Source organism: Macrobrachium rosenbergii, chromosome 42, assembly GCF_040412425.1.
Source record: "Macrobrachium rosenbergii isolate ZJJX-2024 chromosome 42, ASM4041242v1, whole genome shotgun sequence".
Classification (NCBI taxonomy): Eukaryota; Metazoa; Arthropoda; class Malacostraca; order Decapoda; family Palaemonidae; genus Macrobrachium; species Macrobrachium rosenbergii.
Genome location: NC_089782.1, coordinates 47048822 through 47076321, shown reverse-complemented (window position 1 = coordinate 47076321; position 27500 = coordinate 47048822). Strand labels below are relative to the sequence as shown.

The following is a 27500-nucleotide window of genomic DNA, read 5'->3' as shown; positions in this document are numbered from 1 at the left end:
GGGGAGATGAACGAGGGGTAACGCTCGTATCTGTCTACAATTAGAAACTAATAAAAAATTTAATAATTATCATAGTAACAAGAATAAATTTAGTAATAAATGAGAAAAAAATTATTACAGAGTTTGCAATGACTTACTTTTTTCCATTTAGCAAAGTTTATAATCAATTAATAAACGAAAATAAGTTATCGGGCGAATAACTCCAATGGTCATTGAACCCGAAGTTTATAATGAACGCAATTTTATCAAGATAACAAGTAAATATTTATTGCATTTATATCCTTAATCCCTTTAAAATATTTTTGCGTTTTCTAATCAAGCTCCCGCCAAGCAGACTCCAACAGGCTAAAAAAAAAAAAAATAAAAAGATTAATCAGTTTTGAAGGTGATCATCGAAGGATATAATTAGCAACCAGGAATTTTCGTTCCTGCTCTCCTCTCGACTGAAATGAAAAAAAAGTGTATACAAATGAAATTATGAAGAAAAATAAAAAAAAAAAAGCCAGACTCAAAATTTTGGACAAAAAATTTTTTTTAATCAGAGAAGAAATACAATAAATTTACCGCTTCTTCACAGGTAAACTTCACTAATTATTTCTTTGACTCATGGCATTACATTAATATCTTAATACCACTAATTGATAAGTACTCAAGTCTTTTTGACTTCCGTTTTTTAAATACTTTAATTCATACGACTGCTAAAAATTGCAATTAAGTGTTCGCAAATTCCTGATCTCATTAAATGGAAGAAAACTGATCCTTAAATCAATTTTCCATTGTGTTTTTTTCCCTTCCTCTGGACGGTATATGTGTCCACGTGTGTGTGTGTGTGTGTGTGTGTGTCTGTGTGCGTGTGTGTGTTATATAACCTACCTGATTCAAGTTATAAAATAAAATTCAGTTGTTTCGGCAAACCGTACAGCATGGAAATATATATAACGGAACTTTCTTTAAAAAAAATAGCTTTACATTTATCTAAAATAAAATTCATCCTTTACTAAAAACTCAGATAGATAGATAGATAGATAGATAGATAGATAGATAGATACAAAGGTGGATAGACAGACAGTCACCAAAATCTTTTTAAAGTTCCTGGATACTCAAGTGAAATAAACAAAAACTGTCATTTATAGAAAGAGTGCAGTTTCTTCCGTTTAACTTTATTTTGTCAAATTTCCTCACCTTTCCTTGTCCGACAGACTTGTTTTTCTGTTTTAAGAAAATTGAATTTTCCAAATCATTCACGAACAGTTAGATTTTATAAATCTGTTACACAGTTTGAAATTTTAAATTTCTTTGACCGTTATTCAGTTACAAATTTCAAACTTCTGTAAATTTTTACACAGTCGCTTAAGCTAAAACAAGAAACTTTCTTACTGCTCCGTAAGGGAGAAGTGCTGTCAGTTCACCATACATGGTGCACTGTAGACATTTCTAAAGGGCGTTTGCAGCGTCCATTCGGCCCCCTAACCGCACCCACTTTTTAGCCCTTTGCTTTACCTCCATTCCCACTTCCTTTCTTCAGTCTTGCTGTCCAGCCTCTCTAAGTGTTATTTCTTTGTGGAACTGTGAGGTTTTCTCCCAGTTCCACTCTAATCTACATTTACATCATCTTTATTTTCTGGCTCTCTTCATCTCGCTGTCCAACCACTCCAACTCCCCTCCTTCGGTGCCTTGAGGATTGAACGGCCGAAAACGTCCCAGAGCTTGTCTTGACAACCTAAATTTCATAAAATCGTAAACCAGCCTGCTTTACTCAAGCTAAAAATACGAGGTCACCCATTTGTCCCTTGTGACCCGATAATTTGGTCAAGAGAGGCTCCTAATCCCTTCCCGAAATAACTTCATTAACCTGGTCGGGTCTGTGACGTAAGTGGGCTTCGATGCCTTCATCACGAAATAATCAAATTAATCCTTTTTATTTTTCTTATCTTATTTCGCCTCTCTGTGAGGCGCCTCTCCCCTAATTACCAAATTCAGAGAACCGGTAATGGCTCTCAGCACGGAAAGCCTCTTATTCTCTTAGGAAAACAGATGCCTGAAGTATCACTTAACTGCGCAATTTCTAAATGTGGAAAGTTACTCCGTCTCAGTTAGGGCATATTAATATCGTCGTACAGCGTTATTTCAGGCCATACGGTAGCGCTGTTTCGCTCTCCATTGGCACAAAGGCTGGTGGAAATATGGGAAAGGCATGGAAAGGGAAAATTAGGATTTGGCATCAAAGGATGGGATGCTCATACCTCTTGAAATATATATGATTATAGGGATAGGCTTAATCTACTTGATAATGCCCTTTGTTTTTGTGGACATAGATTTGTTTTGCTTACATAAATACAGACTTCGTACATCAATTTGTTTACATAAATACAGACTTCGTACATCAATTTGCTTACATAAATACAGACTTCGTACATCAATTTGCTTACATAAATACAGACTTCGTACATCAAATCAGACCGCAGAAATAAAAACGCACGTATAATCATACACACGTCTATATTATAGTGTAAATGTACATCCATACGTATGTGTATATCATCATCTATGAAAATGAACTTTTAGCATACTTAAGCTTTCAATACTTCATGTCAAAAGGAGAAGGGTCATCCAATTAGCCAGACATTTGGATTATCAAGGGGTGCTTCGTGACCAAGTTGTAGGGGTTCTTCATCCTGAAATCGCTCTCTCTATCTCTCTCTCTCTCTCTCTCTCTCTCTCTCTCTCTCTCTCTCTCTCTCTGCTACACTTCCATCCATTCAAAATCCTGAAACATTATGATTGTCTGTTAGTCTGTATAACCCCTTCCTCACACTGCCACACAACCTCATGCCATAAACAAAAAATGATCATAAAATATTTCTCTCTCTTCATATTTTTTTCTAAATCATGCATTCCTGACATAATCCCTAAGAGGAAACTCACTAGTCATTCTAAATTCATCAAAAACTCATTTTCCTATTTCCATTGTTCTCTGTTTCTCAATCCCACGGGCTCCAAAGTCTATTGACATGTTTGTAGCCTAATCATTACATCGCAATACCTAGCGAACAAATGTGCCCAGGAGATTCAAATTTCCTGGTAAGGCTCATTTACACATAATGCCAATCTTGCTTTATTCTCTATTTGGGAATTCTTGGAAAGCAGTGTCCAACAATTATTGAGAGGAACTGTTGACCTTTTGGTCCACAGGGCTTTGACTCAGGAATCAGTGTCAAGGCTCTGCCTTTACATTGACACTTCTTGGAAGAAGGGAACTCGAGGAGAACTTCAGGAGAACCGAAGTCCTACTCAAGATTCAGTGGAGGAGAAAAAGGGCCTGAAATAGGACATTCTTCATTTTGGAATATGGGGATTCATGAGAGTGAAAAAATATATATATTTATACAATGATCCTTTGATTTCTGTACAGGTATAATTTAAGTAAAAGTTAAATTCCTTATTTAGGGACACCAGGATTTGAACGTCAGCAAGCAAACTAGCTGTTTTTTTTTTTTTTTTTTTGTGGGAGAGTTGGGGTGAGCGTTATGTGGAAGTACCTGGATGTGGTACCCTTCTGGTCGATCAAGACAGAAATCATATTGTATATATGACTAAATAAATCACATAAATTTTCAAGATTAACCGGACACTTTCATTCGTTCTAGAACCGGCGTGATCGGTAAGGTAGAACCGGCATGATCAGTAAGGGAAAGGGGATGGGGGAGGTTGGAGAGGTTTTCGGAGGGTGTGGGTGGGGATGGGAGAGGGGAATATCCTCAAAACGTCACTCTTCCATTCTAGCCAAAATAACAAAATGTACTTTAATCGAAGAACTGAATAAATCACAGCTCTTTCCCCAGCTGGGTCGGTCGTTCTCAAAATCTCCCAGCAGAGTCCTGGAGCCTGTAACTCAAGTCTCAACTTCGTCGAGTTTGAGAACGGATGCAAATCACGGTACTTTTTTGTATTACTGTATTTTAACGAGGGGGGAAATTCGTCGCCCCTTCAGCTGCTTGCCTTTATGGGCCTGCAAGACTGCACTTCATGCTCACTTTTTCATGGACTTCAGACCAATGACTCATACGTTTCATGGAATTATGTTATTACCGTTTGGGTATTCTCGCTCACAAATGGCGTTTGGATAAAGATATTACTTTGCCTGAAACTAACGTGGCCTTCATGGATAGGTTTTACGAGAGAGAGAGAGAGAGAGAGAGAGAGAGATAAGTTCTGTTGTAAACAACACTGCATGATCCGCTTGTCTGAAACCTATATATTTGATAGGGGGACCAAAAGTATTATTTACCAATACCACTGTAAGAATAAACAACAACTCTGTTATTTACCACCACCATCAGAACAACAGCAACGCCAATAATAATAATAATAATAATAATAATAATAATAATAATAATAATAATAATAATAATAATAATAATAATAATGCTTCTGAACGTTCATAACAGTGACATTTCTATAGTATGGTCCATACATGCCCTGAGGAGATTACGGCATTTAAGAGGTAAACATATTACTTAAGCAAGGACAATCAGAAATATTCAATAGTAATAACTGTAAGGAAACGAAATCTACTGATAAACAAGTGATTTGAATAAACTGTATCATATAAAATCTAAAATGAGTCTGAGAATGTAGTATGCTATAGGAGCGTCGTTCAATACATTTGTGACTGATGACGTCAGAACCTGGACTAAGTCTAGCCAAAGCATAAAAACGCTCTTATGTCCTTGACAAATGTGCTAAATTACATCAAAAGTGACTTTCATTCTAGATTACATCAAAAGTGACTTTCATTCTAAATTACATCAAGAGTGACTTTCATTCTAAATTACATCAAAACTGACACTCATTCTAAATTACATCAAAAGTGACTTTCATTCTAAATTACATATACACTTTCATTCTGAATTGCATAAAATGACTTTCATTCTAAATTTCATCAAAACTTGAATTCTAAATTACATAAAAACTTTCATTCTAGATTACATCAAAAGTGACTTTCATTCTAAATTACATCAAGAGTTACTTTTATTCTAATTTACATCATAAGTGACTTTTATTCTAAATTACATCAAAAGTGACTTTCATTCTAAATCACACCAAAACTTTCATTCTAAATTCATCATAAGTGACTTTCATGACGTCTACTGACTTAACATACTGCAGCCTCTTTTCTTACTGCCATCCACACACACGACTGAAACTACAATGTATAATTTAAAAAAAAAAAAATATATATATATATGTATGTTTATATATATATATATATATATATATATATATATATATATATATATATATATATATATATATATATATATATGGCATAGGAATAGAATGGAACATAGAATTAAGGACAAAGGCCAAGCGCTGCGACCTCTGAGGTCATTCAGTGCTGAAAGGGAAACTGAGAGTGGAAAGGTTTGCAAGATTTAACAGGAGGAAAACCTCGCAGTTGCACTATAAAACAACTGTTAGGAGAGGGTAGACAGCAAGATAGAAGAAAGAAAATATGAATGGAGATACAGTGAAAGGAGTGTAAGGGGTTGCAGCTAAGGGCTGAAGGGACGCTGCAAAGAACCTAAAGTAATCCCTACAGTGTACTCCGTGAGGCGCACTGACGGCACTACCCTGATTAGGGGTATATGTGGCATAAGACGCTTTCGAAATCTTATTTTTAATAACCCATGTTAACTGCTGTTTATTTTCTTGGAATGAAGCACTGACGCTACGATGGTGCTAATATGCTTTATTTATAAAATGTAGCAGACGACAGACAAATGCCTACAAAAACTTAATTAAAACCAAACCTAACGTGAGAAAATACTGAGGCAGTGGATACAGATTGCTTCAGGTACAATGATCATCAAAGTTCAAAGTACACAAGGTACTGTAGCGTTACCCTTTAAATTCTTCATGCGTAAACTTTTTTGCCGTAAAACAAAAATATGTAATACTTATAGTCATTACATGATAACTGTGGTTCATTTTACCAGCAATGTTCAACAAGCTTTTTCTCCCATCCCTGGAAGAGGCTTGTTTGAATGTAACAGTTCAAAAAACGAGGATCTTTTATTAGAAGAACTGCACAAATTAAGCAAATAAGTAAATATGTATATATATATAATATAAATATATATATATATATATATATATATATATATATATATATATATAATAAATATATAATATATATATATATATATATATATATATATATATATATATATATATATATATATTACTAAAAGGACCTCATTCAAACTGGATGGTATCTAATGGAGAAGGAAGGAGAAATTCCTTTCTTGGATGTCCTGGTCAAGAGGGTAGGGGAGAATTTAAAATTCAAGGTATATAGGAAGAAGACACACACCAATTATACATACATAGGTTCTCCAGTCATAGGAAAGAAATAAAAATAGGATTAATGACAGGGTTGGCCATCAGGGCTTATATTTAGTCCCGAATTTTTAGACGAAGAGTTGGATTACCTGAGGGGGAGAGTTTTAGGAGATTAGGCTACCCTAAGTATTGGTATATATCAAAGCAAGGAAAAACTATATTGAAAGGAACATTTGGTAGGAAAGAAAATAATTACAGTTCCGGACAACAACTCTATGCACCCATCAACAGGAAGCTAAATAATTTCAAATTGATAGGCAGCTACAAAAACACCATTAGGAATAAAATAGTTAGAAACAAAAAGTCGGTAGAGGGGAAGAGATTAGAGGGGGTTTATATGGCAGCGTGTCTAGACTGTGAAGAAGGGTACTATGGCGAAACTGGCAAATCATGTAAAGAGCGAAGCAAACAACATCTGCAGAACATAAGGCATTATAATCAGACGTCGGCAGTTGCCAAACACTGTTGGGAAATGATCACAGAATAGACTGGGGAAAATATGAGTTTTTTCTGTACAGGAACACCAACAAAACATCTAGATAGAGAACGCCTTTCATAACTTGCGCCAACAACACGATGGCAGGAACACCGGAAACGGCTTTGAAGACAGCATATCTAGAAAAATCATATACTCCACAGTAAGCAAGGAAACGAAGAAAAAACGCAAGAGAACGCACGGAAAACGGACATCTGGAATCAGGGATCAGAGAAAGACCAAGGTCAAGAGAGGGTGGAGGTCACAAAGGAAGAGCTAGGCGATTATAGGATTAAAAGTACCCAGCACAGATATAAATACAGCCGGACTATGCGTTTGCTCATTGTACGGATACTTGATAATGTGGACTGTTTGTCCAAGAAAGCTTGTAATTTTTTAATAAAAACTCCATTAGATACCATCCAGTTTGAATGAGGTCCTTTTATAATTCTACTAATGCACAGAACAATTGTGTATGTGATAAAGTTATATATATATATATATATATATATATATATATATATATATATATATATATATATATATATATATATATATATATATAATTTATTATATTACAAGATATATATATAAATATATATATATATATATATATATATATATATATATATATATATATATATATATATATATATATATATATATATATATATATATATATATATATATATATATATATATGTATAATAAATACAGTGCCCGGAACAAATAATGCCCAGAATCCTTTCAAAACCCCAGCAACGTTTTCCTCGACAGGGCCTATATAGTTATCTGCGTCTGTCTGGCTGGGTAGCTATTGGCGTCTTCGAAAGAAATATTCTAAGAAATATTATCCATAAATTTCTAAGACACTTTGTGGACATGGTGTTTATAGAACAAGTTACAGTTCAATAGAATTGGAGATACATCTACATGAATAAATAAAGGTAATGTATATATGTATATATATATATATATATATATATATATATATATATATATATATATATATATATATATATATATATATATATACACACACACATTTACACATTTACATACTTATACATATATATTATATATACATATAAATAATATACATATACACACACACACACATATATATATATATATATATATATATATATATATATATATATATATATATATATGGGAGGATGTCCTTACTCTCTCAGTACTGTTCATCTGAACATTTGTCATACAGCCTACGCTCGCGTGTGTAATTTTCCACGGATTGCTCCGAGTACCAATGGCAATTTCGAATAGCATCGGTATCTAGTTTACTTCCACATAGTATTTGCACGTTTACAGACTTCCCCCGTTCCACATTTCCAATTTCCAGAAGTGAACTGGACTCCACATTTCCAGTTTCCAGAAGTGAACTGGAAAACCTGCTGATTAGTGCTGGAGACTTCTAATCAAGTCTCTTTCATTCAGTGCTTCGGTTTTTTTTTTTTTTTTTTGTGTGTGGACCTTTTTTATGCTTCTGCAGATTTTTACTAAATCGGCGAGTGTTGGTATCACAATAATTGGGTTTTAATTACAGCAGGAATTAACTGAACTTATCGATTTCATTGGCTTTGCATGAAATAGCGATAATTAACGATTTTATGGAATTACATTCGATGATTCAAGCAATAATACATGATCATTATCCCTGACACAAAAAATGAACTTTTGTAAACTATTTTAGAACCTCATGCTATCACGATAATGGTCATGATATTCCACATCTTCGGGTTATAATGAACGAGAAGAAAATAATGAATCCCAAACGACCAACACTAGTCTGAGTTTTGGTTTTAAGTTACTAGAACCCTAAACTTATCGAATGAACATGGAAAGTGTTAAATTCTACCCCTGACTGTTATTTCCTTTGTATTCATTGGAAAATGATGTTGACAAAAAAAAAAATCATTGCAGTTAAGAACTGAAATTTTGGGTAAAGTTCGGCTCTTTTCTTTTTCTTTCCCAGTAATTTTCTTCCTCGGATCTGGGCAAGACTGAATTGAATTGAATATAGAATTTAGGCTAAAGGCCAAGCACTGGGACCTATGAGGTCATTCAGCGCTGAAACGGAAATTGACAGCAAAAGTTTGAAAGGCGTAACAGGGGAAAACCTCGCAGTTGCACTATGAATCAATTGTTAGGAGAGGGTGGAAAGTAAGACGGAAGAGAGAGAATATGAAAGGAGGTACAGTATAAGGAACAAAAGGGGTTGCAGCTAGGGGCCTAAGGCACGCTGCAAAGAACCTTATGTAAAGCCTACAGTGCACCGTGTGAGGTGCACTGACGGCGCTATCACCCTATGGGAGCTCTGAGCAAGATTGGGGTATGCGGCTGCCGCTCCCATCAGCCTTAAAATTACCAGACAATTCTAGACATGCATGGACGTTACATAGCATATCAACTCTAACCTAGAGTTAATAGTCCTTTATTTGCCTAGCGTAATCGCAAAGAGCTCTGAATCTTAACGACGGTCGTCAAGGATATTGAGCTCACAAGGAATGAGCAGCAAGCCTCTGTGTATGACCTTTTCTCTACCTTTGTTTTGTTTGTGTGGGATTCGACTAATTATCTTTTCCTCTCCTTGTATGATGCTTTTATGCAGTTCTGTGCCTATCTACATATGTTTATTTTTTCATTTAATTTCAGAATTCCAAGTGTTCCCTTTATTCAGTGTTCCGATGACGTTAACCGAAAGGTAATTCTCTACCGGAAAACGCTGTAATCATTTATGTTAATTCCCTAATAAGTGGGAGTCTAGTTACTAGACAGATTAAGCCCTATGGGCAGATATTAAACTTTTTTTTTTATAACTTTAACTTTGCCAAAAACACCTTCCATTCCTCGTACGTCTAAAGCCAGCAAGACTAAGACGATTTCATGTCAATCATCTTTAAAAAATTGCGTCAAATTTCACAAATGCATTTCCATAAATATACTTCCTTCGAAAAATATTCCCTGAATATATTTCTACGAAAGACTGACCCATCGAAGCCTGCTGGCGGCCTGTGGGAGAACGTAATGGAATCAGGTCTTCCTCGGAGGAAAAACCTCACGTCGAGTGGCCCTCTCGACAAATTACTATTCCAAACTTTCAATCACCGGAGACCTGCAAATATCGTTCTTCCTATTTTTTCAGCACCAAAGTCCGTCAGCGGACGGACGGACTGACTTTTCCGTTCCATGATTAGGGGCCAAATCTCCTGGAAATTGGGGAGGCTTCGCACGTGCAGACGATTTTCCCGCCATTGGGTTTGGTTGGTTCTCGGAATTTCCTACAAGAAACTCCAAACTGGGTGTACCATGTTTTGACCAGTTTCCTTTTCCAGTTTCCCCTTTCCGAGTTAGTTTGTTTAACTTTTTTTCTCTTTTTCTTTCTTGTTAGCGTGGTTTCCTTTACTTATCTGCTTATTCCAATGATTACATTACATCATGTGACGTGGCTTGTTTCCTTCTTCCTTATTGTCTTATTTTTTCGCGTTGTTTCCAGATTTTCTTTTGGTTTTTTGCGTGTCCTCAGTTTCATTACATAATGGCTCCCTTAAACAAGAACCATTAGGGATCAAAAGTATTAAAGGACTCCTTGCCTGTTCACCAACATTCCTCTTGAAAAAGGGGCAGGTTAAGACATTCGAGAAATACAAAGGAAGGTAGGGAATTTTGCTCCCAAGGGAAAAATAACATTAAAGACAGAAGACAGATAGAACTGGTTGACCCTCGATTTTGTGAGTTTCCCACAGTACCCAGGGACTGAGAAACCTGCATTGTGTGACGAGGACGAGGGAGAGGAGAGGGAGTATGCGGTCAAACTCCTGAAAGCAACACTCAAAGTAATATTTATAAAATTTGAATTTACTCAGTCAAGAAGAAACAGGTGTGTAGAGAGCCTTCTCAGATATGGGAATATTATCCCATGGCAGAGAGTCAAAGACTCATTTGAAAATTTGAAGGAGCAAGACAAAGAGAAGTACATATTGTAGATAACAGTGCACTCAATTTCTCAGACACAGACGTAGCCAGGCTTACATGTCACCCTTCCGAGAAATGTCACTGTTGACTGACAAATCAGCGGACTTGAATCACCGAGTTCCGAAACGAAAAACAAAACCAAATACACCAGAATCCAACTCCAAATACTTGTGTGGATGGAGGGTGGAACCACCTCATTTCAAGCCCAATTAACTAATTACCGACACAAGTTTAATTATTCACCAAATATTTAGTTTTTCAAGCGGGAAATAGACCTGATCAATGAGGAAATGGAAATTATGCAGTCATGAGCATAATTATGTGGTCTATTCTGTATTGAATATGGTTCTGAATACTGCATTGGGCTATTGTTAGATCAACGGGGTCTCACAATCTCACAAAGCGAGAGAGAGAGAGAGAGAGAGAGAGAGAGAGAGAGAGAGAGAGAGAGAGAGAGAGATTCAGTTAATGAGGGTTAAGATGAGAGAGAGAGAGAGAGAGAGAGAGAGAGAGAGAGAGAGAGAGAGAGAGAGAGAGAGAGAGATTCAGTTAATGAGGGGTTAAGATGAGAGAGAGAAAGAGATTCAGCCAATGAGAGAGAGAGAGAGAGTTAATGAGAGAGAGAGAGAGAGAGAGAGAGATTCAATGAGAGAGAGAGAGAGATCAGTCAAGAGAGAGAGAGAGAGATTCAGTCAACGAGAGAGAGAGAGAGATTCAGTCAAGAGAGAGAGAGAGAGAGAGAGTCAGAGAGAGAGAGAGAGAAAGAGATTCAGTCAACGAGAGAAAAGAGAATTTCATTCAACGAGGAACTAAGAGAGACAGAACTTCGAACTCTGTGATGGACTCAAATCATATTCCAAAAACCGTAATCACCCTGTCAGCAGACCGAAAAATTTCACAGATCTTTAATAGAACAGTATTCTCCCGAATCCGTTGTTGCCCCTACGAAATCCAAATTGGGGTTAATTCACATTCACCGCAAGGGGCGACTTTTTCCGTGCTTTGGTCTGGATTGCATATCAATTGGGGCTTCTGAAATACAGCGATAAATTTGCGGATGTTCGAATTCGATTGACTGACGGGAGCCAGATTCTAGTTTTCATTTTTGTGAACAGACAAAGATTGACGTTCCATCCCAAATCATGTTCGGCCACTGCAAAAAAAATTGTGTCAAAGTTCGTTATATAATTAAGGAAACACAAAGGAAGATTGAGAGTTCTCAGTTAGTCGGACAAAAAACAAAGAAACAAATCAAAGGACTCTGGAAACAGAGAAAGGCAGAGAGTTCTTTCTCAAGTGATGAGAAAAAAAGACCAGAAAACATATATACTGTATATATGTGTATATATATATATATATATATGTATATATATATATATATGTGTGTATATATAAATATATAATTATACATACATACATATATATATATATATACATATATATATATATATATATATATATATATATATATATATATATATATATATATATATATATATATATATATATATATACCAGTATATATATATACATGTGTGTGTGTATGTGTGTCCTATTTATCTCCTCTATGTATCTCCACATTTCTCATCCTTTCTGTTCCATATATATCTATACATCCCAAGCAACCAATCAATTCATCACTACAGTTTCCACCTCTCATTTCTTTCCCATTTGATTTACACACTTCACTTCCATATTTGAGAGTTGGCTCAAAAATCCTTTCATACATTCTGCCTTGGCTTCAATAAACACTTGGTTCCCTCCAAGTCTTGTAAATACATCTTGCTTCACAATAAGTACTCCCTAATAACTACAGTATAAGTATCTTCTGTTCCATATTCTTGGTCCTACATTCGAAGTCTTACTCTTGCTCACAGGTACTTTTATCTTTTTCCTCTTGCGTACTTTCAAACTTTCACTAGTCTCTGCAGTTTCTCTGCATCGCCCCTAATTACATAGTATCTGCATATATAAGTCATTCCCTCTTATTTCTTAATTTTGCCCTATATCTACAATTTTCCTCTGTCAAGTAAATGTATTAATAAAAACATTCAATTTCTCAGTTCTCACTTGTATCATAGTAGGAATATCTTTGCTTTGTAAATTTAACATCGCTGATAAGACTTTTCCCTTTTACAAAAACGAACCAAATTTGTACTTTCAATGATATTAATGAATATGATCCCGAAAATTCTCAGATTTTATGAAAACAAATCATGTGATTCTGATGAGATTTCTAGTCTATTTGAAGTAATTTATTTGGGCTAAATATGGAAGGATGACTTCATTAGATTCACTCGAACGAATATGCAATAGTTGTGAAAGTTGGGCTTCTTAAGGAAATAAGAATGTAAATGATGAAGCACATTTAATTTACGCATACTTAATTTACGTGGAAAGTTCAGTCTTGCTTTAACCTAGAACTTCTTGAAATGCATGATTTCTAGACTATAGCATAGCTTATTCATCATAGTAAACGTACGTTTATAATATATGGACATGGATGGAGATACTGAATGTTCAACTTGATTCAGCCTCTACCTAATTAGAAGCCTCTTACTGAATCTCGAGAAAATTCTGCACAATTCAACCCCGAGTAATTCCCATAATTATCATTCCATAGTATTCTGCTTTATCTATGCACACACCGCCCGCTACGTGCCAGCAACTAAATTCACAATAACTACAAACAACCAAAGCACACTTTTTATTTGAAGCTTGCCGGGAGCGAAAGTCGAAGTACCTGAAAGCAACAAAACATCTGTCGACCAGGAGTCGAGTAGAAATATTTCCGTGAATCTAGCACCAAAAAGTTGTTCTCCCTCGTCTTTCGTTTGAAGAGAAGTTATACAGGTGTGTTCAGCAAGGCATAAGCAATCCAGCATGAGATAGGAGCTTCCAACTACTATCCATTTCAGGGACCGCGAGTCATCGTTTTTCTCAAATATCTTTCAAACTAATTATTTGATCGAATTGGTACTTTGACACAGCGTATAAAACACCCCCCGCTAATTTTTGATAATACAGTGCATTGTCAAATGGTTTTAGTTAAGGCTTTACTCTTCACTTACATGGTGTTGCCAAGCATCGCCAAACTATGCATTCGAACGTCCTTTACCCCCATCCCGTCTCTCGCTCTCCCTTCCCCTCTTCATCCCTCACTCAACCCACTTTCCTGGCCTCCACATCTGCGAACCCCACTTTCCTGTCTAAGGGGAAGAGTGGACGTTCGATTGCGTAGTTTAGGCCTGCTGACTCATGCGACTTTGCCTTTAAAAGTCAAGAGTAAACGCCTTAACTAACACCATTTGACAATGCACCATATTACCAAAAATTAGTGGGAGGTGTCTTGTACACTGTGTTAAAGTACCATTTCGATCAAATAATTAGTTTGAAAGATATTTGAGAAAAACGATGACTCGCGTCCCTGAAATGGATAGTAGTGTTCCAACATGAGCAAACACGAGATAAGAGTATGTTCCAACAAAAGACAAGAGTGGATTCCAACAAGAGACATTCTAACAATAGATTAGTGTTCTACCTGAGAGAAGAGTGTGTTCAAATATGAGGCAAGTGTTCCACCATGAGATAAGAAGCATTTCAACAAGAGATTAGGTTCCAACAAGAGACGACTATTCCAACAAGAGACAAGAGTTTTCCAAGTAGAGATAAGTGTTCTAACAACAGTTTATTACCACTAGCTTATACTGAGAGATATTCCGTTGCTAACCAAATACTTCTCTTTCATTCCAGACATAGGATCATGGTTGGGGGACCACAGGGACTATTCATAGTAGTTCTGGTCCTCTCTCGAACCTTTGCTTTACCTCAGCCTCCTCTGTCGACCGAAGGTAAGCCACTCTTCGATTCTTGAATGCTTTTTATTTACTTGCTTTTTTTGTTTGCACTTTTACTCCGATTATTAAGTCTTCAGTTTCCTAACCCTGGTTCTCGAGGATCTCATCCCCTTGGTTATTAATAACAATCTTCACTTTATAACTTTTTGGTCCTTGAAAGTTTTCACGATCTTACCCATTGGTAATGAAGTCCTCAATTTCTGACACTGGTTCTACACGGTTTTCTCATTCTTACCCTTAGGTTATCAATTCCTTAATTTCTAACTTTGGTTTTTGAGAGTTTTCACATTCTTACCCAAAGGTTATTAAATCTAATTTGCAACTGTCTGGTTCTTGAGAGTCTTAACATTTTAACTCATTAGTTATTAAGTACACAGTTCATAACTCTTTTGATCTTGAGAACTGTCATATTCTTACCCCTTGGTTATTAAGTCATCAATTTCTAACTATTTGGCTCATAATGGTTTTCACATTCTTACCCCTTGGTTATTAAAATCTACCTTAAAACTGTCTGGTTCTTGATGATTTTAATATTCTTATTCCACCGTTATTAAGGTCACAGTTCAACTTTGGTTCTTGAGGGTTTCAACATTCTTCTTCCATTGTTATTAAGTTCACAGTTCATAACTCTTTGGTTCTTGAGGGTTTTAATATCCTTATTCCATAGTTATTAAGTTTACCGTTCAATGCTTTGGTTCTTAGGGGTTTTAACATTCTTATTCTATAGTTATTAAGTTTACAGTTTAACTCTTGGCTCTTGAGGGTTTTAACAGTCTTATTCCATATTTATTAAGTTTACAGTTCAACTCTTTGGTTCTTGAGGGTATTAACGTTCTTATTCTATAGTTATTAAGTTTACAGTTCAACTCTTTGGCTCTTGAGGGTTTTAACATTCTTATTCCATAGTTATTAAGTTTACAGGTTAACTCTTCGGTTCTTGAAGGTTCCAACATTCTTATTACATAGATATTAAGTTTACAGTTCAACTTTTTGGCTCATGAGGGTTTTAAAATTCTTATTCCATAGTTATTAAGTTTACAGATCATGAGGGTTTTAAAATTCTTATTCCATAGTTATTAAGTTTACAGATCAACTCTTGGTCCTTGAGGGTTTTAACATTCTCTTTTCATAGTTATTAAGTTTACAGTTCAACTCTGGTTCTTAAGGGTTTTAACATTTTCCATAGTTATCAAGTTTACAGTTCTACTCTTTGGTTCTTGAGGATTTAAATATTCTCATTCCATAGTTATTAAGATTACAAGTTAAACCTTCGGTTCTTGAGGGTTTTAACATTCTTATTCCATAGTTATTAAGTTTACAGTTCAACTCTTTGGTTCTTGATGGTTTTAACATTCTTATTATATAGTTATTAAGTATACTCTTCGGTTCTTGAGGGTTTTAACATTCTTATTCCATAGTTATTAAGTTTACAGGTCAACTCTTTGGTTCTTGAGGGTTTTAACATTCTTATATCATACTTAATATGTTTAATGGATCTACCCTTTGGTTCTAGATGGTTATAACATTCTTATTCCATGATTATTAAGTTTACAGTTCAACTCTTTAGTTCTTGAGGGTTTTAATTTAACATTATTATTCTATAGTTATTAATTTTACAGTTCAACTCTTTGGTTCTTGAGGGTTTTAGTATTCATATTCCATGGTTATTAAGTTTACAGTTCAACTCTCTGTTTTTTTTAGGGTTTTCACATTCTTATTCCATAGTTATTAAGTTTACAGTTCAACTCTTTGGTTCTTGAGTGTTTTAACATTTCATTACATGGCTATTAAGTTTATTTCAACTCTTTTGTCCTTGGGGGTTTTAACATTCTTAATTCATGGTCATTAAGTTTACAATTCAACTCTTTGGTTCTTGAGGGTTTTAGCATTCTTAATCCATAGTTATTAAGTTTAAGGTTCAGCTCTTTGGTTCTTGAAGGTTTTAACATTCTTATATCATGGTTATTAAATTTAGAGTTCAACTCTTTGGTTCTTGAGGGTTTTAACATTCTTATTCCAAAGTTATTACGTTTACAGTTCAATTCTTTGGTTCTTGAGGGTTCTAACATTCTTATTCCATGGTTATTAAGTTTACAGTTCAACTCTTTGGTTCTTAAGGGTTTTCACATTCTTATTCCATAGTCATTAAGTTTATCGTGCAACTCTCTGGTTCTCGAAGGTTTTAACATTCCTAGTCCATAATTATTAAGTTTACTGTTCAACTCTTTTGTTCTTGAAGGTTTTAACATTCTTATTCCATAGTTTTTAAGTTTACAGTTCAACTCTTTGGTTCTTGAGGGTTTTAACATTCTTATTCTATGGTTATTAAGTTTACAGTTCAACTCTTTGGTTCTTGAGGGTTTTAACATTCTTATTCTATGGTTATTAAGTTTACAGTTCAACTCTTTGGTTCTTGAGGGTTTTAACATTCTTATTCCATGGTTATTAAGTTTACAGTTCAACTCTTTGGTTCTTGAGGGTTTTAACATTCTTATTCCACGGTTATTAAGTTTACAGTTCAACTCTTTGGTTCTTGAGGGTTTTAACATTCTTATTCCATGGTTATTAAGTTTACAGTTCAACTCTTTGGTTCTTGAGGGTTTTAACATTCTTATTCCATGGTTATTAAGTTTACAGTTCGACTCTTTGGTTCTTGGGGGTTTTAACATTCTTATTCCATGGTTATTAAGTTTACAGTTCAACTCTTTGGTTCTTGAGGGTTTTAACATTCTTATTCCATGGTTATTAAGTTTACAGTTCAACTCTTTTGTTCTTGAGGGTTTTAACATTCTTATTCCATGGTTATTAAGTTTACAGTTCAACTCTGGTTCTTGAGGGTTTTAACATTATTATTCCATGGTTATTAAGTTTACAGTTCAACTCTTTGGTTCTTGAGGGTTTTAACATTCTTATTCCATGGTTATTAAGTTTACAGTTCAACTCTTTGGTTCTTGAGGGTTTTAACATTCTTATTCCATGGTTGTTAAGTTTACAGTTCAACTCTTTGGTTCTTGAGGGTTTTAACATTCTTATTCCATGGTTATTAAGTTTACAGTTCAACTCTTTGGTTCTTGAGGGTTTTAACATTCTTATTCCATTGTTATTAAGTTTACAGTTCAACTCTTTGGTTCTTGAGGGTTTCAACATTCTTATTCCATGGTTATTAAGTTTACAGTTCAACTCTTTGGTTCTTGAGGGTTTTAACATTCTTATTCCATGGTTATTAAGTTTACAGTTCAACTCTTTGGTTCTTGAGGGTTTTAACGTTCTTATTCCATGGTTATTAAGTTTACAGTTCAACTCTTTGGTTCTTGAGGGTTTTAACATTATTATTCCATGGTTATTAAGTTTACAGTTCAACTCTTTGGTTCTTGGGGTTTTAACATTCTTATTCCATGGTTATTAAGTTTCCAGTTCAACTCTTTGGTTCGTGAGGGTTTTAACATTCTTATTCCATGGTTGTTAAGTTTACAGTTCAACTCTTTGGTTCCTGAGGGTTTTAACATTCTTATTCCATGGTTATTAAGTTTACAGTTCAACTCTTTGGTTTTTGAGGGTTTTAACATTCTTATTCCATGGTTATTAAGTTTACAGTTAAACTCTTTGGTTCTTGAGGGTTTCAACATTCTTATTCCATGGTTATTAAGTTTACAGTTCAACTCTTTGGTTCTTGAGGGTTTTAACATTCTTATTCCATGGTTATTAAGTTTACAGTTCAACTCTTTGGTTCTTGAGGGTTTTAACATTCTTATTCCATGGTTATTAAGTTTTACAGTTCAACTCTCTGGTTCTTGAGGATTTTCACATTCTTATTCCATTCGTTTAGTTCAATTCTTTGGTTCAGGTCATTATTTAGTTTTAGTTTTCAGTTCAACTCTTTGGTTCTTGAGGGTTTTAACATTCTTATTCCGTGAATATTAAGTTCAGAGTTCAACTCTTTGGTTCTCGAGGGTTTTCACATTATTATTCCATGGTTATTAAGTTTACAGTTCAACTCTTTGGTTCTTGAGGGTTTCAACATTCTTACTCCTTAGTTACTGAGTCCTCTGTTTCTAACTCCTTGGTTGATCAGTTTTTCACATGCTTGCCCTCTTCACTTTCTAACTCTCTAGTTCTTTAGGGTTTATAGAGCCAAACAGTTTAGTTCTAAAGGTTTTCACGTATTTTCTCTTTTTTGGTTTGAATGCTTTGGATTTTATGGGCTTCTGGGTATAGTTCTGGTCTTCAGGAGTTTCTGTGTTTTTAAAGGTTTTAAAGTCTAATTTTTTGGTTTTTTAATGAGGTTTCAGCTTATAACTCATGCATTTTAACGGTTTCAACCTCAAACTCATTAGCACCATACAGACTTTGTTGTAAAAATGGTTATCAATGGCTCCCGAGATCCAATTAATTCAGCACCTAAACAATCTTACTGAATTTTTTGTGTTCAAGCTCTTCGACTCTCAGCTTTTCTGATTTTACCATGTTAAGTCTTGAAGTGTTTCATATTCTTTGCTTTCATACATGGTTTCTAAGAACAGGAAGATGCACGTGCATTTTTATGTGTAACCGTGTGCTATAAGGCAAGCAGTATTCTCCTTAAGATCGTGAAGAAGAATTACGTTACTCAAAAACTTGTTCGTTTCACCGCTGGTCTCTACACAGCTACCGTGACCATTACTGAAACTTTCATCAGAACTTACAGGGAGCGGCAATGAGTCTCACTGAGACCCGAAACACTGACAATGAATAAATAAAATATATCGTCCCCTACTATAGACCTATACATGAATAAAGATTGAACCGCAATTTTTTAAAAGTAGGCCTATTATCTTCCCCATCTCACTTTTTTCACAAGTAGGCCTATCATTTTCTCCCAACGCGTTTTTTGTCTTGGGAATAAAACACGTCGAGTCTGAACCAATTCCACAAACCAGAGTGATGCTGAAGTGTTTATTCCAGTTCCAGAATCCAAAGGAGATAAAAGCCTAGTTCGCACAGAACGTTTCAAGTGTTTCCTCGCCATGTTAAGAGTATTTTCACAGGCGATAAGAAAGCGAAGACAAACCATTTTCCAAAAGTAAACAGTGACAAGAGAAACATTAGCCTACTCTCTTCAACGAAGTTGTTTTTCCTGTGAATGTGGCTGAGTTCGCTGTTCTACCAAATAAAGGAATATGATGAATTCTCTTAGGGCAGGGGTTCTCAACCTTTTTTGGCCCATTCACCCATTCACCATATGTCAGAATGTCATCCCCACCCGCCTTTCCAAAATTGTCTGCCTCAAAAGGTGCATTCCAAATAGCATGCAACAGAATACTAACACAAACACACAAGCTAGGGGAGAGAAAACCCAGTTTGACCTCTCACTAGTGCGGACCGATGCACACTGCGTTTTGTGTGGTCCTAGAGCCAGTTTGAGCCTGCCAATCTGTGGTCACAATTCCCCCGTCCCAACTCTGAAATTCCCCTGGTTGAGAACCACCGTCTTAGGGTTTTCATGACACCGCTCCGAGACCAGGGATCCACACCAGGCCTCTTATTCTCTTTAGGTGACATCCTGTGCTGGCATAAGGCAGACTAATCTAAACCAATAAACAACCAACCTTCACCTACAGTGCACTTCATGCTGCGTACTGTAGACATCCTTCCGAAGCTTTTACTTTTCATTCCTTCCCTTTTGTATCCTCCCACCTGGCTGTCCAACTTCTTTAACGTTTTCTGCCTTTAATCTTCGCTCATCATAAAAAAAAACCACATACAGTTCGAGAGAACCTGATGATTCTGGAAACGTGAATTTTTAATCTCGTTGAATAATTTTATTATACTATCAGTGGCCTTGTGCCAGCAATGTTCTTGCTCCTCAGAACACAGTTTAAAGTTGAAGAAATATTTGAGATGCCTAAAATAAAAGCGAAAAGCACTCCCAACTTTTCCATGGGCAACATTATAAATTCACTTTCAAAACCATTAACGTATAAAGGTACATTATTCAAATTAATCTCACTTAAGAGCCTCGTCTTTGGAGCATTAAGTAAAAATAAAATTATTAAAACATCTATTATCTTACTTCTCAGAATTCTTTCCCTGAAAAAACGGCAAGATACTTGAAACCTACTTATACGGAAACCTTTTCTCCTCATCTTTCATCCTGCTTATGCATTTTTCTTATACAGATTTCTTAAGCATTCCTGTTCCGTCGTCTCGGCTTCCATGATCGACATAATATCAAAGGAAAGATGAGATTAGTGACATGTAATTCTATCTGTCTGTCATTTTAGGCTGCAAGAAATAAGATGTATACTAAAAACATTCTGCCTCTCTCCATACCTGAAAATTTACAGAAATGTGCACATACAGATAAACGCGTACACGCGCACACACAAATATATTTATATATATGTATGTATATATCATATATATATATATATATATATATATATATATATATATATATATATATATATATATATATATATATATATATATATATATATATATATATATATATATATATATATATATATATATATATATATATATATATATATATATATATATATATATATATATATATATATACATATAATATATAATATATATACATATGTATATATATATATATATACATATATATATATATATATATATATATATATATATATATGTATATATATATATATATATCGAAATGGCTTTCTCGGCAAGCATTTTGTGATGAATTTGCTAGCCCATGCACCCAACCATGGTTACGACCTATCACAGTTACCAACTACCAGGTATACAGAGCAATGCGTGGGCTTACTGAGACACAATAGAACTAACCGGAACGTGCTTGAGGCATTCACACTCGCTAAGGAATCGAACCCGGGATCTTTCGCTGGCGAGGGAAACGTCTGACCCACCTAAATGGAAAATAGATTTTCCAAACGGGAGATTGCTGATAAGATGCAGAACCCGAGACGGGCACGAAAATGACTAGCTAATGAAACGAAGTTCACCTACGAACGGTTGTTAAAACTCTTTCTTGGAAAAAAAAAAAAAACAGGTTTTATAAAACCAATTGACAGGAGAACACAGGAGGTCGTCGATAATACATTAGTTTCATTTTTTAATACCCAAAGTAAGGATTCCCAATAGTCATGACAAATGACGTCATAAATGTCACAGGGTAACATCAGAGTGCGAGTTCGGTGTTTAATGACCCAGAAAAGATTATATTTTTCCCCACCGAGATGGTAACACTTTCCTTTCGGTGTTTCAATATATGTTTTCTCACAAGATGAAAGTTTTTTCATTTTTTCTTTAGATTTTGTAGAGGGTTACAAAAATAGATTTCTCTTCCGCGAGATTTCATGTTAAATCTTGCTATAAATTTGTTGTTGTAAAGGTTGCATCATATTATTTTACGGCAGAAAGGAAATTTTTCAGTTATATTATTTTTCGTTCATATTTTCGAAAACTTTAAACATTTTAGGTGGAGATAAAGAATTTTCTAACTGCTCCAATCACAGACATGCATAATATAGTTCCCTTAATAAAAATCTAACGCTCTGATTGCATTCTTAGCTTCACAAAATATTTGAAAAGACGAGTTTTGTCTTCTGAGGGCTTCAAATTATAAGGTGAACAAATTTTCTGTCATGTGTTAGAGCTGCTCCTAGACTGCCAATATTTTTCTCCGAAGAGGAGCGTGGCTGAGAAATACCCAACCCATCCGAATCTAGATGAGGTGGCTGGGTCGCTGCCCTGCCCTGGATAATTACTAGGATAAACATCAGTAATACCTGACACCCAAAGACGGTCACCCATCCACGCATAGACCACATGTGAAACTGCGTAACTTCGTCAGTTGAACAAATCATTTAATTTTCTCCATAAATTATGTCACAGGTAATGCTATTAATTAAACGCCACTTTATTGGTTGTTTAAGTCACGTATTGTCATTCACTCACATACTGCAGTGGTTCCGTGCTTCATAAGGATCCACTGCCGCTCGCATCAGACCTCGTAAGTCTGATGCAGGTTTCTTTAAAGAAGAGTTCCTCACAACGTAAGAACATCAGTCCTAGGCTCAACCCTTTTGTTTTAATGCATCTTATTACCCTTCATGTTTGGCACGAATGTTTTGCGGAGAAACTTTTCATGGAATGTTGCATAATTATTTCTTGCTAACATTATTTACTTTCGGCGACGATGATGTTCGTTGTATTGACGCAATCAATCAATCATTCATTTCCTGTGGCACCCACAGGGACGCAACGGTCATTTAAAGCAATCAGTCGAAGGGTTATACAATATGTATCAAGCTTCTTATTTCCTGAAGAAAAACTTACAAGATGGCCTAAAACCTGAGTGAAGGTAGGAAAAAATATATGGTTCTGAGGTGAAAGTGTTATTAATGAGAGTAATAATTCAATATTATTGTTTCAGCTCTAACTGACCTTATAAAACAGTTAAAATATAAAATACACACCTATACACACGTGTAATTGACCTTATAAAACAGTTAAAATATAAAATACACACGTGTAACTGACCTTATAAAATAGTTAAAATATAAAATACACACCTATACACGTGTAACTGACCTTATAAAACAGTTAAAATATACACACCTATACTTAAGTGTAACTGACCTTATAAAACAGTTAAAATATACACACCTATACACACGTGTAACTGACCTTATAAAACAGTTAAAATATAAAATACACATCTATGCGCACGTGTAACTGACCTTATAAAACAGTTAAAATATAAAATACACACCTATACACACGTGTAACTGACCTTATAAAACAGTTAAAATATAAAATACACACCTATACAAAAATGTAACTGACCTTTTAAAACAGTTAAAATATAAAATACACACCTATACACACGTGTAATTGACCTTATAAAACAGTTAAAATATAAAATACACCTATACACACGTGTAACTGACCTTATAAAACAGTTAAAATATAAAATACACACCTATACACACGTGTAATTGACCTTATAAAAGTTAAAATATAAAATACACACCTATACACACGTGTAATTGACCTTATAAAACAGTTAAAATATACACACCTATACACACGTGTAACTGACCTTATAAAACAGTTAAAATATAAAATACACACCTATACACACGTGTAACTGACCTTATAAAAGTTAAAATATAAAATACACATCTATACGTGTAACTGACCTTATAAAAGTTAAAATATAAAATACACACCTATACACAAATGTAATTGACCTTATAAAACAGTTAAAATATAAAATACACACCTATACACACGTGTAACTGACCTTATAAAACAGTTAAAATATAAAATACACACCTATGCACACGTGTAACTGACCTTATAAAACAGTTAAAATATAAAAAAATATAAAATGTAACTGACCTTATAAAACAGTTAAAATATAAAATACACACCTATACACACGTGTAACTGACCTTACAAAACAGTTAAAATATAAAATACACACCTATACACACGTGTAATTGACCTTATAAAAGTTAAAATATAAAATACACACCTATACACACGTGTAATTGACCTTATAAAACAGTTAAAATATAAAATACACACCTATACACACGTGTAACTGACCTTACAAAACAGTTAAAATATAAAATACACACCTATACACGTGTAATTGACCTTATAAAAGTTAAAATATAAAATACACACCTATACACATGTGTAACTGACCTTACAAAACAGTTAAAATATAAAATACACACCTATACACACGTGTAACTGACCTTATAAAACAGTTAAAATATAAAATACACACCTATACACACGTGTAACTGACCTTATAAAACAGTTAAAATATAAAATAAACACACACACGTGTCATCATATATTCCCGACCGGTAAACTCTCCTTTGGAGAAAAATATTTCATCCGAGTCTTTTTCGAGGAGTTTGTATTTCTACTGATAACAGCAATATATTCCAGTAACTTTTTATCCACGGACCTTATTCCAAAATTATTTCTAGAGATGGTGCAATATTTCTAGGGACGGTGGTGATAAATTTAAATGGCTTTCGATTATATGAATGGACTTTTTTTTTGTGTGTGCCATCGCTTTGGAAAGATGAAATTCGCAGCTTTTTTAACCCAGAATTTTCTTTTTTTTTTTTTTTTTTTTAAGTGATCAAGGTCTAACAATCATTTGCAGTGACTGAGTATCTTCAGTACCCCGTGCATACTTATATAAGGGGCAAAAGTGTTGACCTTAGTTTAACCAGACCACTGAGCTGATTAACAGCCCTCCTAGGGCTGGCCCGAAGGATTAGACTTATTTTACGTGGCTAAGAAGCAACTGGTTACTTAGCAACGGGACCTACAGCTTATTGTGGAATCCGAACCATATTATGACGGGAAATGAATTTCTATCACCAGAAATAAATTCCTCTGATTCTTCATTGGCCGGTCGGAGAGAGAGAGAGAGAGAGAGAGAGAGAGAGAGAGAGAGAGAGAGAGAGAGATAAATTCCATGTAATTTTCTACCTCGCTATTCATCCTCGTATGGAGAGTAACGAGAATGCCCTCTAGCGGCAAAACAAGAAAGCTTAATAAATCTAGGCTCGAATTCCATAAGTACTTTATGTTTACCCCAATGCATTGCAAGCACTGAATCTAAAGTATTCGCACTTAAATTGTGTTTGAACTTAATATCTGACCCTAAAGTAAGTAATAAGGTCCGGAATAGAAAACAGGAATAGTTGTTTACTTCACGTTTAGACAAAAAACAAAATAAATAAATAAATAAATAAGATAATTGTACATACAGACACCATCGAATCTGAGCAAAGGTCTTTCAGAAAAAGATCAACACTCATTTCAGGAATGATCAACGATTATTTCAGAAAAAATCAACGGTCACCGCAGAAGACATCAATGTTTATTTCAGAGATCAACGGTCATTCCAGAATCAACGTTCATTGAAAAAAAAAAAAAGGTCTTTGTAGAGAAGACCAACTGCAGTTAAAGAAAAGATCAACGGTCTTTTTAGAAAACATCAACGGTTATTTCAAAAACAATCAAAGGTAGATTAAAGCGATCTCCATCAGTTGAAACTGAAAAATTCGTGGTATTTTAACCTATGGTAGGACGGAATTAATTGGTAAAATTGTTATCCGAATCCGAATCCATTTTCAAGGTTAATTAACCCTTTCCCTGACTACATAAGAATGTGAACCGTAGTGTAAAAATACACAAACCATATGAGTATGTTCTGAAAATACTCTGCTTGGAATGTCTGTAACAGACGGCGCTACTTGTATCTGATTTGTAAAAGGGTGCAAGAATGCCATAAAGTACTCCTCCTCCTCCTCCTCCTCCTCCTCCTCCTCCTCCTCCCTCCTCCTCCTCCTCCTCCTCCTCCTCCTCCTCCTCCTCCTCCTCCTCCTCCTCCTCCGTCTTCTTAAAAACCTTATAAAAGGTTCACAATTTGATATTCCTCTATCTAACACTTAATTAGCGATATACTGTAGTTCAGAGTGGGCAATCTTGCACTGCTAACCAAATCCATCATAAAGTGAACTTCCTTCGATATTTTGGGCCAATAATAAGTTCCATCTATTAATTTGTAACTCCAGACATACTATAACTCGAAACAGATTCATTTTGAGTTCGTGGCCCACCTAATCCGCCCAACGGCATTGCCTTAAATGAGAATTTCATTATTCAGTTCAAAGTCCACTCGTTAAAAGTTAGACAGGACACAAGGACGGAACGAGAGGCAGATATTAGTGAAGGGTCTTTCAGCGCTCTTAGCTGGGTATTTTACTCACCAAAGATGGGAATTATACTCATTCACCTGAGCTTTAAAAGCAAAAAAGAAAACCAAAAGGCCAGACTAGACGTAACCTTTACACTATGACACAGAAGGTCGTCCCGTTCCATTTTGGAGTGATTTCATCGACTAAAGATAAATAACAGGTATCACTGAAGGTGGAAAAACCTTATTCAATCTTCATGGCTTTTCCAGGTTCTTTTCCCGGGATTTAAAGGCTGAAAACACTGGCGTCAAACGACAGATCATAGCAGAAAGCCATCCGATGTTCTCTGTGAAGGAATTAATTCACTGGAGACAGAAAAATTCTATTCAGAATTTAATAGCCTGTGAGAAAATACTCCATAGTTTTGAAAAAAATATGGATTTAATGAAAGCAGAACCCTTGACTCAAGGATCAGCGTCCGCCATTTGAACATTTAATCCAGTGAAGATGAAAAAGTCATCAGGAACACCTTCCTGTGAATTAATCCTTCTTAATCTTAAAATTGCTTTTCTCCAAAAAACAGATGTTTTTGCACAAAAACGAGACAGGGTCCACCCTAACTCTGTCTCTCTCCCATTCCCTGTCAATCAGACCGACAGATATCGCTTCCGTGTATATGTCCCGAATTGTTGCTGGTCGCTTTGGGACGCTTGACTGACGTGTTAATTACCTTTATGCTCTCTCTCTCTCTCTCTCTCTCTCTCTCTGTGTGTGTGTGTGTACAACCGTGTGAACATCGGTGTAAGTACTTTATACATGCACATTTGTATACTGCGAAAAATGATGCATATATGTTTACGTACATACAGGACCCACTAAGTGGGTCCTGGGTACACAGATCCTGGTCTTAATGCACACACAAATATTGCCCCTTGGTTGAGGTGAGCTTGCAATCGCCTGCGTAGATTGGCAGTGTTGCGACCTATGTAGTAATTGCCGACGGCTTGACATGTCCCTTCGGTGCATTTAAACTTGTATACTACATTGGTC

The 27500-nt window shown here is 35.2% G+C and overlaps 2 protein-coding genes across 3 annotated transcripts in view; one reads left to right on the top strand and one right to left on the bottom strand.

Annotated features, from left to right (window-relative positions):
• The window catches only part of LOC136828410 (glycine, alanine and asparagine-rich protein-like), a 282803-nt gene that overhangs the window by 99949 nt on the left and 155354 nt on the right, over nt 1-27500 (bottom strand). The window lies entirely within an intron of this gene.
• Nucleotides 1-27500, top strand: part of LOC136828408 (indian hedgehog B protein-like) — a 137263-nt gene that overhangs the window by 35386 nt on the left and 74377 nt on the right. The window contains exon 2 of the mRNA XM_067086438.1: nt 14630-14727. Within this exon, the coding sequence (XP_066942539.1) occupies nt 14640-14727 (88 nt within the window). The 5' untranslated portion in view covers nt 14630-14639. The remainder of the gene's footprint in view (nt 1-14629; nt 14728-27500) is intronic.